Below are 13,900 nucleotides of genomic sequence, written 5' to 3'. Positions count from 1 at the left end.
AAGATTAAATATTAAATTGCACCAAAAAAGTTTAAATATTAAATTATAAAATATGTCAAATTCAAGTACTAAAACTTATATTAAGCTTTTAATAAAAAATTTACAATTATTATTTTTATTTAAGAAGTCTCTACTTAAATCTTTTTCTTGGAAGACCAAAAAAAAAGTACATATTTTTCTTGGCGTTTTGTCATTTCTATAATTTAGTTTCACTTTCAATAATTTTGATTTCTATATTTTAGAGTAGCGTCTTAATATTTCCGTCGTTGAATAATTGGGTCAAACATTCAAAACCACTGTCAGTAAACTAATTTATTCAGTAATCATCAACAGTTTCAATTTTCAAATAAGGCTACCCAACAGCAAGACATTCAAGGCATGTTGCTTAAAATTGCTATAAAACAACTTCACTTTACAATTTACAAAATATGTTGAAAATTAGTTGTATCCTTTGTACGAGCAAGCAACTACGATGGTTTTTTTTAATTGGTTAGTGTCAGTGTGCCTTGTTTTGTTCTTGGTATTGTTTCAAGCCTCAAGGAAATTGACAAGAACCGACAAGCTTCCACCAGGCCCACCCGCAATTCCGATCTTCGGAAACCTCTTTCTGCTTGGTGATAAACCCCATAAGTCTCTTGCCAATCTTGCCAAGATTCATGGGGACATCATGACTCTGAAACTTGGTCAAACAACTACTATAGTTTTGTCATCTGAAACCATGGCCAAAGAAATCCTCCAAACACAGGATGCAATATCTTGTAACCGAACCGTTCCAGATGCCCTTCGTGCCCTTCAACACCACGAAGCTGGATTGCCTTGGATGCCTGTTTCAACCACATGGAAAAATCTTAGGAAAATCTGCAATTTGCACATTTTCGCTAGTAAGAAACTTGACGCTAACCAACACTTGCGGCGAAGCAAAGTAGAACAACTCCTTACTGATGTTCGTGATAGTTCCCGACTTGGGGAAGCGATAGAGATATCCACAGCTGTTTTCAAAACTTCGCTTAATCTTCTTTCCAATACTGTTTTCTCCATCGATTTTGCCGACTCTTCTTCTCATACTGCTCTGGAATTCAGAGAAACTATGGAGGCTTTCAAGGAGGAGTTTGGGAAACCCAATTTTAGTGATTTTTTTCCTACTCTTCTTGCTAAGCTAGACTTGCAAGGCATAAGGCGTCGGGTGACAATTCTTTTTGAGAAGATTATGAAGCTCTTCGATAAAGAGATTGAAAAGCGGTTGGAGTTGAGAAAGATGAATGATTATATACCAACTAATGATTTCTTGGATATTCTTCTCCAAATCAGTCAAGATGACAACGAAGAACTCGATAGAAATCTGATAAAACATTTGATTTTTGTAGTAACTTTGTCTCTTTTTAGTTTCTCAATTTTTTTTTTTTTGAAGTTTCAGTCCATAACTTGGTAAGAATTTGTGAAACAGGATTTGTTCACCGCAGGGACGGATACAACTACAAGTACACTCGAATGGGCAATGGCAGAATTACTTTGTAACCCAAAATCTTTACTAGAAGCCCGGAGAGAACTACAACAAATAATTGGCAAAGGGAACGTAGTGGAGGAATCTGATGTTACTCGTTTACCTTATTTGCAAGCAATTCTAAAGGAAACGTTGAGATTGCATCCTCCGGCTCCTTTCTTACTTCCTAGAAAAGTTGAAGCAGATATTGAGATTCACAACTTTGTGGTTCCAAAAGACGCACAAGTGTTGATCAATGCATGGGCTATAGGCAGAGATCCCAGTATCTGGGAAGAAGCTGACTTGTTTCATCCAGAAAGGTTCATAGGATCAGATATAGATGTTAAAGGAAGGAACTTCGGTCTGATTCCATTTGGAGCTGGGCGACGAATTTGTCCTGGATCGCCATTAGCCATGAGAATGTTGCACTTAATACTGGGTAGACTTATTCATTCATTTGTTTGGGAACTTGAAGATGGAATCACACCTGAAAGCTTAAACATGGATGACAAGTATGGCATTGTTCTACAAAAAGCTCAACCATTAAAAATCATCGCACATTCAGTCTAAAAACATTCTGTTGAATATTTGTTGAACGTTGGCAACAATGCAACAGCAAGGAAATGTTTAGTGTGTAATTTGGTTGTTGGAACTTTTTGTAATATGTAAACTAAGTTTAGTTTGGTTGTAATTTTGTTTTTACTAAGGTTAGTGAGCTACTTAGCTGATTTAGTAGCTTTTTAACTTATCATTAAGTTGATTTTACAGCTTGGATACTAGCACAAGTTATATTTGTTTTCTTCCAATGTTATGGAGCTATTTATATATATATATTGTATTGTTACTGAAACTAGTAATGAGAATTATCATTTTTCTCTCAACAGAATTCTTCTTTTGCTTCTGTTTTTCATCTTTCAACACAAATTTTCTTTGCTTTTAATCTTTGGAGCATCAACAATAGAAGGGTCAAATAAAAAATTTAGAGACATTTAAGGGGTAATTAGATTTTTAACCTTGTAAAAGTTAAATTTAAAAAAAAAAATTTGATATTTTATAGTTTGTATATAAACAAGGTCTATGGTGGACTTGAAAAGACTCCTTGATTTGCCTGGCTATTGAATAGAAAAAAATCAATTTATTTTCATTCTTACTTTGTATGAAAGAGTGGCATTCTGTCAACTTTTGTCTCCATTTTAATATTTTGGCTTAATTTTTTCCGAAGCCCTTCCCCTTTCACCTACCACCATTTCCATTCAAATCCACTTCCATAACCAACCAAAGCATGATTAATTTCATGCTTTACTTAGCTTTAGGTTGATATTCTTTCCAGTCAGAAATCGTAAGAAATGTATCTACACTAAAAATCCTTCAAACCGGTATTCACCATCTTTCTGAAATATCGGAATTGACAAATTTATCCCTTAAAGTTAACTCAATTTTAATTCAAAAAGCGCGTTGGGTTAGAGTCGTTTTGGCTGATAGTTGGAAGGATGAGTCGACCATGCTGTATTCGGATTTCCGCAAACAAATCAAGGGAGATAATGATCAGATTTAAATGTCCCACGTTGTTAAGGCCGTTGATCCGAGTTGGATTCTTCAAAATGCAAGACTATCGAGGTCTTGAATTGAGAATGCGTGTATCGTAGTTAGACAATCGGTAAGGGTTAATTTGCAGGTTGTACCGAAATCAACTACGAAGGAGAAATTGACGGTTAGGACATTCTTAGCCGCTATAACTAGCTTATTGTTTGGAGGAAAAAACTCATTTTCGAGGATAGATTTAGAAACCAGAATTCACCGAGTCTAGGGCTAAGGCTTTATAATTGTGTTTACAGAATTCAAATTCATTTTCTAATTTATTTTATTTTCGATTTACATAATTGTTAATTTTTGCTATCTCACTTATTTAATTTCTATACATTTTTAACTCCCCTAATTTATTGTATTTATTTTTCAATAGGTCCGTTTTGAGTCGTGTGTACGGCTATTGCCACGATTATCGGCACGAAAGAAATTCTATTAATAAGAGAAACACGAAAGTTGATTATAAGTACCAATCCATGTGGACTCAACCCTATTACTCTTAATTGTTTAGAGTTATTTTATCGTAGGAATTTTTATTTGGTGGTTTCACGGCCATTACCATCTAAATAAATAATAAAAATTTAAAATAAAATATTTTTTCTCTAAATTAAATACAAATCATGTCAATAATATGATAAAACAATTCATACAAAAAACACAAAATTAAGCAAACTCCATCTCTTCATTCCCTTTCTCTCTTTCTCTCTCCAACCGGAAAAGTAAAAAAAAAAATAAAAATAGGGGACACATGTAAGATAGACAAGTAGAGTCGGGATATGAGTCTTGTACGCCATTAATGAAGTAAAGAGTTAATTTATTAGTATCTTGAAGAAAAAAGCTAATAACTAGTTCAATAAACTGCTATTCTCGCCATTGACTCAGTGATACACCGTTATAATTTAATTGTTGATTTGTATAATAAAAAATGCAACAAAATTAGAAATTGAGAAACCGCCTAAAAACAACTCGGTAACTGGTAAAGAGCCGTAGCAGCAACTTATATGTACAATATAAGAAAAGAAAAAGAAAAAAGAGAATGTATGGAATGTTGATATATTTGTGTTTTAGACTGCTTTTCCCTTAAAACTCCTATTTTCATTGATTTTGTGTAATTGAAATTAGCAGGCAAAGTTGAAGCAGTTAATCCCACAAAGCTGAGTCTGAAATGGGAGCTTATTTACGCCACTTCCAAATCTATTTTGGCACTTCAGTTTCAGCTCCCAAACAACGCTGCTACTTTAGTCAGAAATGGAGACCGCGTTCAGTTTCAACTTCCAAATAAGCAGCGGGGCGTAGAAAATTTTTATTTTAACCTTTTAAAATTTTAAAATTAATAAAAGTTAAATTATATTTTAACTCCTTAAAATATAAAATTTTAATTTAATTTTTAAAATTTACAATTTAATTTTCTCCTCAAAAAATTTTCTGATTTCACCCTGCAAATAAGATTAATGCTTAGAATTGCTATAAAATAAAATGACTTTACTGTACCTAAATATATATTATTTATTTATTTAATAGGATACTAATAATAAGGAAATATGATGAATTTCTTGACTTGGTTAGTGTGCCCTGTTTTGTTCTTGCTCTTGTTTCAAGCCTTCAAGAAATTATTGGTCAATATGCGATACAACAAAAATAAATAAAATAAAAGCATAATCTCCTATAAGATATAATAAAATATGAATAAATAAATATATCAAATATACTGGTAGTTTATTTTAAGTAGAATTGGGGTGATAAAATATCCTATAAAATATGAATAAATAAATATATAAAAATTTTAACACATGATAATTTTCTAAGTTTGTTCGTGAGATTAGAAAAAGCATAATCTGTTCTTTAAATAATAACTCACTATTATTACTTTATTAATTTAAGAGTGAATTGTACCAAATATCTTCAAACTATGATTTTATTTTAAATTTGTCCTTAAATTTTAAAATATTCTAATCACATCAGTAAACTATCGAGTTTATCTCAATTAGGTTCTTTTGTTACTGTAATTGGCCCATTTCGCCCGGGCTCGCTAGAGTAAACCCAAAAATAAAAAAATAAACAAAAACAAAAATAAATTAAGATAAAAACCAATAAAAATCCAACATCAATGTCCTTTTACAAATTTTCAGGCCCAAATAAAGAACTTATACCAGCCCAGATACAATTTTAACCCAAATTCATAAACCCATATCCTAAACCTAGCCCAAATCCGGAACTCAAAAAGAAATTCAGTGGTTGAGAGCACCAGAAGCTTCTGGAATATGCTAGAGAGAGTTGGGCTCCCACAAGCGGCTCCTCGCACGGCCTCCTTCGCACGTCTCCCCGCTCCTCCGTACGGCCGAGTTTGCACAAGAATACACCAGAAGAACCATTAACAGAATACAACAAATAAATGTAATTTTTATTTTTATTTATTCTAAAAAATCTGGCTATAAAAACCCATCGATTTCATCTTTGTAAGGGGACGCATGCACTCTAAAATACGCATATTATGCACACTAAATATTAGAGAAGGCATTTTGAAAGCATATTCTTGAAGGTGATTTTCCATTTTCTTTAAAGTTCTCCGTCGAATTATCTTGTTTTATTTTTCGATCTTGCAACACTATTGTGTTTAAGATATCAAAAGAGAAAATAAAGGGCAAGATCTTACCTTGCGAATCGGCCGCAGATTTGTGATAACCCGAATTAGGGCCTAATTGGAATAGTAGTTTCTGGACCACAAAATATGATATAGAAATAATTATTTTATGATTATTTTGAGGTCTATGATATGATTGCATGATTGTGTGAAAATTTCGTGAAGAAATTTTATGCATAAAATGCTTAATTTGAAGTTAGGGACTAAATTGAATAAGTTGCAAAACTTGCATTCTAGAAGTTTCTAGTATGAAATTGCTTTGAAATATTAATTAGGAGGTCTTAAATAGAAATTTGAAAAATTTATAAGTTTATGGACAAAAATTGGACATGGATGAAATTTTTGAAAGTTTAGTAAGGAAGGGCATTTTGGTCATTTGGATATTAAATGAAATAAAATGGGAAAAATAACACAAAAATGATCATCTTCTCCATAATTTGCTGCTGAATTTTTCTCTCCACCATAGCTAGGGTTTCAACACTTTTAAGTCTTGATTGTAAGTGATTTTTATGCCCGTTTTTAATGTTCTTTACATTTTTGAAACCCTCGTAGCTTGGTTTACCTATTTCTACCAATATTTTGAGCTAGGGTTATATTTAAAATTTTACCCATGGATGATATGTATGAATTTTGATGTTTTATGGTAGAATATGAAGTTTGAGATTGTGTTAAACAACTTTTGCTAAGTGATTTTTCGTAAAAACGAGTAAAATGACATAATCGGTAAAAATACCTAATATTCATAAGTACATGTTAGAGTGTGAATTTGATGTTTCTATAGAAGGGAAAAATGATTAGCATGTCATAAAACATAAGAAAATAGGCTGAGGTTTAATTTACGAGCCTTAGGAAAAAAGTGTAAATATGTAAAAGTTTAGGGGCAAAATGGTAATTTTGCCAAAGTTCGTACTAGGGGATGTTTTGATGAATGTGTGTATTAAATAAATTAATTTGGTATTATAGATCAAGAGAAAAAAGATTCGAATCAAGATCGGGGGAAAAATAAAGTTTACGAGGAATAGGCTCGACTATTCTCATTTTGTATCGAGGTAAGTTCATATGTAAATATTGTAATATAACCATTATTTTAAATCATTTAATGCTATTTATACGATATTATGGTTGTTATCATGCAATTCTATGCTTTGTGGTCATTGTTGGACAACATGCAAAAATTTTATGAATTATGTGAAAAATGTGAAAGACTACCGAAGTATCGTCATTGGTATTCCAAGGAGAATGGTAAAGGAGTGTGAACGAGGAAAGTCCCGTTGAACGTTAGGAATAGATTAGGATATTTGGGCATCCGAACTCGTTGAGTTGAGTCCGAGTTCACTTATGGATGCGAACGTCCGAACTCGTTGAGTTGAGTCCGAGTTCGTGAAATGTAACTAGGCATCCGAACTAGTTGAGTTGAGTTCGAGTTCATTTATGGATACGAACGCCCGAGCTCGTTGAGTTGAGTCCGAGTTCGCTTATGGGCGGGTTACATGGTAGCTTGGCTACATATGTGGCACTTATGTGCAAACTTTCCATGTATCCGAGTTATATTCTGATATGTTCAACGGGTAAAATTCTAGTGAAATGGAAGAATACTCAAGATGCAAGTGACGTATTGGTAAGTGTTGTGGAATGGGCACTTTGGACAGGTATGTACTTAACCCTCGGGTTGAGACTTGATACGACAACAATAATATGGTAAGATGATGAATGATGAATAGAAATGTGATACATGTTTTGGTGATATTATGTTAATGTTGGTTGGTATAATTGCTTTGTTAAGTTATTTGTTATTTGCATGTGGACTTACTAAGCATCTATGCTTACTCCCTCCTTTTCATTCTTTTTAGTTTTGACAAGTCAATTTGGAGATCGGGACGGCCGGAGGCACGCTCACACTATCACTGGACAATCGCGGTATAATAACTTGAAATTTTTGGAAATATGGCATGTATAGCATTCCAATCATTTTGTGTGTATAATCTTACGATATGGCCATGGATGGAATGGAAATGTTTGAGAATGATTAGCTATTGGAATGGCTAATCAAGTTTATATATGATAACATGTATGCTTTATGTCTTAACTAAACCATGAAAATCCTTGGAAAGGTAAAATTTGCCACAAAACAGAATCAGACAGCAGTAGTAACGTGAATTTGAAAAATCACTAAAAATAGTAAAAATGGAATTAAATGATGAATAAGTTATGGAATCGAATCTTGATGAGTCTATTTTCATATGGAAGAAAAAAAACAGGTAAATAAGTTATATTTTATGAGATATTTAAGTTTTGGTGGAACAGGTTCAGAGCGATCTCTGAATCTCCTATTCTGACTTTAAAAAATTCACCATAAATTTTACAAAAAAACAATTAGGAGTTTTAAATTACATATATGAAATCCTTATTGAGTCCAGTTTTATGAGAAACAAATGGCATAGTCATTGAAACTCTGTACAGGGAGATATCATCTATTTTAAAATAAATAAACGTGTTTTGAGCTAATTTTCAATTTTCCTTATTAGTCAAAAATTTTGAAATAAGACAATATTCAATATTTGAGAATTTGGGAAATCGCGCCCTACCGTGCTGGGTATGATTTTTCGGTGAACTAAATATTTGGATATCCTTTTATAATTTTAACGTACGAGTTTTCGAGGGTCAAAAATCAATCGTATTTTTGAAGGTATAAAGGATCGTGTCCAATCGTGCTGGATATGAAGCTGCATATCTTTGAAACGAGAGAATTTTGTCCGCTAATTTGAACTATTCAAACATTTTTAAAAAGAATCATACTTCGAATTTTTTTTTAAAACCTTTGATATAAGGATAACATCGAATCAATTTGGTACCAATTTTTGGGCGTAATGAGGGTGCTCACCCTTCCTCATGCGTAACTGACTCCCGAACCCATTTTTGATTTTACGTGAACCAAAATTGTCTTTAATGGAACAAAATGTTTTAGTAGGTGACCCAGTCACACCTAAACCAAGAGATTGGTGGCGACTCCACATTAAGTTTTAAGAAGTCGATTCCCGATTTTTTCCTAAAATAAAAAAATGGTTTCAACTGCTATTAAAATAATTAATTTAATTATGTTAAATGACACATTAGATCTTATACCACATAATTTAAAATGAAAACTTTAAGAAAAAATAAATATTGCAAAATGATGTTTTGAAATCTTAATTTTTAGGTTTTTGAAACTTCTACAAAAACTTTACCGTTCTTTTTTTTTTCTTTTATGCAACAATTTTCTATTTCTTCAAATTTTTATTTTAAATTTAGCTATGTAAAATTTAATGTGTCATTTAATGGTTAAATTAACAGTTTTAATAAAGAAAGATCACAATTAATATAACATCGATAATTTTGGGATGTAACTAGAATGTTTTGAAGTTTGAGAACCAATTTAAAATGAGAGACATAGTTTGGGAATGTCTAGTGCAATTGACTCTTAATTTAATTGAAGGTAATTTTTCGATATAATTAAGGTTTCTCCATGTCTCGTTTTACCGTCCATGAAGACTAATCATTTCGGGGACCTAAAAATGTTTTTATGTATTAATTAATTTAAATTAATATAATTCATAAATGATATGTCTGCTTATTTAAGTTTAAAATTTTTAATTTTAATTAATTTAATTTAATTTAAAATAAATAATAAACATATATTTGTTTATTTTCTATTAATAGTAAGATGTAAGTTTATTGTTATATTTATTTGTATTTTGAATTTAACATTTTAGAAAACGGGTGGTTCAGTATTTAAAACACTTTTAAAGCTTGTCCTACATATTGACCACACGTTGAGTTAGCAATTCGTATACGTATCGTCGTTTTGTAGGAACTATGGATATGGATATGGATATGGATATGGATGTGGAAAGAAAAAAGCCAAAAGATTGTATCCAATGGCAGTATAGAAACAATGGATATGGATATGGAATTCATTCAATTTCATCTAGTTTTGGATTTATTCCCCCCAAAAAAAAGTGCATTTGATTTTGTTCCATCTTTTTATTCATAAATTAAAGAATCCAATTTTAAATTTTTATTTAACATATAGTAGCTTTAAATTTTTATAATATAATTTAATTAAGAAACATTGAATTACTAATATAAATTATTATTTTATTTTTAAAAAAATTAAAACATTCAACAAAATTTGTGTCTTTTTTACTCGACTAATCTAAAATAATTAATTATTTATAAAAATGACTCAAATCAAAATTTATTTACGAAAATGATCTATTTTCTATAGTGTCTGCCGAGGCTGCTTGACACAGCGACAACACAGCCCCCAATGATGACCCAATCATTGATATTTAAAAAAAATAATTTTTTAAGTGCTGCCATTGTGTTAAACAACCAGTCTGTATTTTTCAAATTACTCGTTAAAAATACGGGTATTCAAAGAGAGAAACAAATATTTTTTAATGGATGTCGTCAATCTATCAGGCGGTATTGGTGGAGATTTTAAAAAATAGGTGAAACAAAAAAAAAGAAAGAAATAGTTGAAATAGAAAAAAACCGAAAAATAAAATAAAAGGGGAAACCCGTGACCGATGCTTACTTCATAGGTGATTCATGTCTTCTTTGTTCGTCAATGTCACCATCAATGGCTGAAATATTATTTCAAAAAAATAATCTTAGAAGAGATGAGAATGAGAAAGAAAGAGATATGGGAGAAAAATAGAGGGACAAAAAAAAACAAAGAGATAGAGAGAGAGAGAGAGAGAGAGAGAGAAAGTCAAATATGAGAAAAAAAATTTGAATAACAACTATGTAAAATAAAAATATGAAAAGGAATTGAATATTTTATAGAAAATAGAGAATCAAATATGTAAAGAAAAGAAAAAAAACAAATATGAAAATAGAAAATCAAATATGGGAAAGGAAGGAGAATAACACATTCCTTTTCATGTCTCTCTTTTCCATGTATGTTATTATCTTTCCTTTCACATATTTAATTCTCTATTTTTTATACTCTCTTTTCATTCGAATTTTTCTTTTCTTCTCAATTGAAAACTTTAGTCATCGTATTTAATAGTCATCGATGTTGCTATTTATGGTGGCCTTTGGTGCCAATTTTGACACTAAAGAAGAGATTTCCTCCTCCTTGTTGACTTTTACGATTCAAATATCTCGGCTCTAAAACTTCTAAAATAATGACCAAAGCTTCAAATTACTCTTTTTATAATTTTTTTTTAAATATCACCAATGCCGACTGACATGACAATGACACCTAAAAAATATTTTTTAAAAAAATTTTAACGGGCCAAAAAAATAAATTTTCTAAAAATATTTATCAGTGCCGCCTGACGTACCGATGATACACAAAATATTTTTGAAAAAAAATTCTCTAGTGTCGCCTGACAAGCTGACGGCACTCATTAAAAAATACATTTTTCTTTTTTTTCCTCTTTGAATATACATATTTTTAATGGGTGTTTTGAAAAATAAAATTTGGTGACCCTTGACATAATGACAGTACATAAAAAAAAAATTACATTTTTTTAAAAGTTGATGATTGGATCATCATTTGGAGTGGTGCCACCAGTGTGAGCAGAAATTATAAAAAAGGATTTTCATTTATAAATTTTGACTTATGTAATTTTCCTAAATAATTAATTAATTTTCATCAATTAGGTAAAAAAAATTCAACTTTTGTGGAAGTCTAGCTGGATTCTTTCAGAGCTTAACATTGTTATAAAAGATAAGAGGTACTTTCTATTGTGTATAACAACAAGCAATTAATATGGATTTCCTGAATTGGTTAATGTACTTTGTTTTCTCCTTGATATTGTTTCAAGCTTTCCATTTGATCACAAGAAGGAAATTGGGAAGATCCCATAAGCTTCCGCCCGGTCCACCAACAATTCCGATCTTCGGGAACCTTTTCCAGGTTGGTGATAAACCCCATAGGTCCCTTGCCAAACTTGCCAAGATTCATGGGGACATCATGACTCTGAAACTTGGCCAGACTACTACCGTAGTTTTTTCATCTGCAACAATGGCCAAAGAAATCTTTCAAAAGCATGATGCCGTATCTTGTAACCGAACCATTCCCGATGCCCTTCGTGCCCTTCAACATCACGAAGCCGGATTGCCTTGGATGCCTGTTTCAACCACATGGAGAAATCTTAGGAAAATCTGCAATTTGCATATTTTCGCTACTCATAAACTTGACGCTAATCAATACTTGAGGCGCAGCAAAGTAGAACAACTCCTTGCTGGTGTTCGCGAAAGTTCCCTCATCGGAGAAGCGATTGAGATACGTCAAGCTGCTTTCAAAACTACGCTTAGTCTCATATCAAATACTATTTTCTCCATTGATTTAGCCGACTCTACTCATACTTCTGAGGAGTTCCGAGAAATTGTGCGGGGTATCATGGAAGAGTTGGGAAAACCCAACTTTGGAGATTATTTCCCTATTGCTAATCTTGACTTGCAGGGCATCAGGCGTCGAGTGGCAATTCTTTTTAGAAAGATGATGGATCTTTTCGATAAAATGCTCGATGAGCGGATGGAGTTGAGAAGGATGAATGATTATATATCAACTGATGATTTCTTGGATATCCTTCTCCAACTCAGCCACCAAGGAAACACCGAAAAGCTCGACAGAAATCTTATCAAACATTTGATTTTGGTTGTAACTTAATCTCTTTTCAGTAATTTATTATTTAAGTTGTATAAGTTGTTCAACTTGGTAAGAAATTGTGAAACAGGATTTGGTTGTAGGCGCAATCGAGACAACTACAAGTACTTTGGAATGGGCAATGGCGGAATTACTCCAAAACCCAAAAGTTTTGCAGGAAGCCAGAGGAGAACTGAAGCAAATAATTGGCGAGGGGAACTTGGTGGAGGAATCTAACATTACTTGTTTACCTTATTTGCAAGCAATTGTCAAGGAAACGATGAGGTTGCATCCATCGTTTCCTTTGTTACTCCCCAAAAAAGCTGAAGCAGATATCGAGATTCACAGCTTCGTCATTCCAAAAGGTACACAACTGTTGATCAACGCATGGGCTATAGGTAGAGATCCTAAGTTCTGGGAGGTGCCTGACTTGTTTCGTCCAGAGAGGTTCATAAGATCAGAAATGGATGTTAAAGGAAGGGATTTTGGACTGATTCCGTTCGGAGGTGGGCGAAGAATTTGCCCCGGATTACCATTGGCCATAAGAATGTTGCACTTAATGTTGGGTGGACTCATTCATTCATTTGATTGGAAACTTGAAAATAACATCACACCAGAGAGTTTAGATATGAAGGATAAGTATGGTCTTTTTCTGCAGAAAGCTCAACCATTAAGAATCATTCCGATTTCAAATTAACAATGTTGTGTTGGTTATTTTATCTATAACTATTGAAGTGTAATAAGTGAAACTTAGCTAATGACAAGTTATTGTATCGTAAATTTCATGTTTTCAAACTTTCTGCCAATCAAATAAAAATCATATAAATCTATCAGAAGGAACCGTGTAATGTGCAGCTAATATTAACATTTGAACTTTAACGAAGGTTCATTTCATCTACAACCAAAAACTACTACCGCAATACATCTTCAAAATACATGGAATAAGTAGCTTTTTTCGTCGTTACTTGAAGCTTAGTGCTCAGCCATTTAATTGAAAAGAGTTTCACCTTTGTTTCTAAGATCGTTCCGAGAAACTATGTAGACAAGAATCCTGGTACCAAGGTTATCAGTGTATCTACAAGTACATATATCAATTTCGACAAACCCTCGGACCTTACTAGTGACAGCTTTTGTAGTTTTTAAAGAAATGCACAGTTCATTGTAAATGGTACATACACCAATAGATTACCATTATATATAGAAGTGACAAGGATAAGCTTGCTAAGTTTATAATCAAATTATACAACAAATGGGATGTTAAATTTGTCCAAGTTCTGAATAGGGATGACAATAGAGCGGGACAGGGTGGATGCTGTTAAATCCTTCACCACTCTACAGTTATCATGCTCTACTTCACTATTTGTCTTGCTTCACTATGGATGTATAATATTGAATATTATTACCATCTCCATAGATGTTAGATGCACCCATCCTTACCCCACCTCACCCTGCTCTTGAAGATGCTTTAAAGCCATTTTTTGTAACTCGTGTTTGCTTCTTCATTGAGTTCTCTGCTCAAAGTAGGGAGTAAAAGAAGAATAGTGGAAGTAGGGTG

The 13,900-nt window shown here is 32.4% G+C and overlaps 2 protein-coding genes across 2 annotated transcripts; both read left to right on the top strand.

The window, feature by feature from the left end:
- The first annotated feature begins 247 nt into the window (after window positions 1-247).
- On the top strand, window positions 248-2,366 carry LOC108467868 (geraniol 8-hydroxylase-like). Its single transcript, XM_017768682.2, has 2 exons — window positions 248-1,360; window positions 1,445-2,366. Exons 1-2 carry the CDS (start codon window positions 473-475, stop codon window positions 2,048-2,050), a joined length of 1,494 nt encoding a protein of 497 aa, XP_017624171.1. The 5' UTR covers window positions 248-472; the 3' UTR covers window positions 2,051-2,366.
- A 9,046-nt stretch (window positions 2,367-11,412) lies between these two features.
- Window positions 11,413-13,181, top strand: LOC108467407 (geraniol 8-hydroxylase-like). Its single transcript, XM_017768007.2, has 2 exons — window positions 11,413-12,357; window positions 12,437-13,181. Exons 1-2 carry the CDS (start codon window positions 11,467-11,469, stop codon window positions 13,040-13,042), a joined length of 1,497 nt encoding a protein of 498 aa, XP_017623496.1. The 5' UTR covers window positions 11,413-11,466; the 3' UTR covers window positions 13,043-13,181.
- The last annotated feature ends 719 nt before the right edge of the window (window positions 13,182-13,900 follow it).

Source organism: Gossypium arboreum, chromosome 8 (genome assembly GCF_025698485.1).
Source record: "Gossypium arboreum isolate Shixiya-1 chromosome 8, ASM2569848v2, whole genome shotgun sequence".
In the NCBI taxonomy this organism is placed as follows: Eukaryota; Viridiplantae; Streptophyta; class Magnoliopsida; order Malvales; family Malvaceae; genus Gossypium; species Gossypium arboreum.
This window is presented reverse-complemented; position numbering and strand designations above follow the sequence as displayed.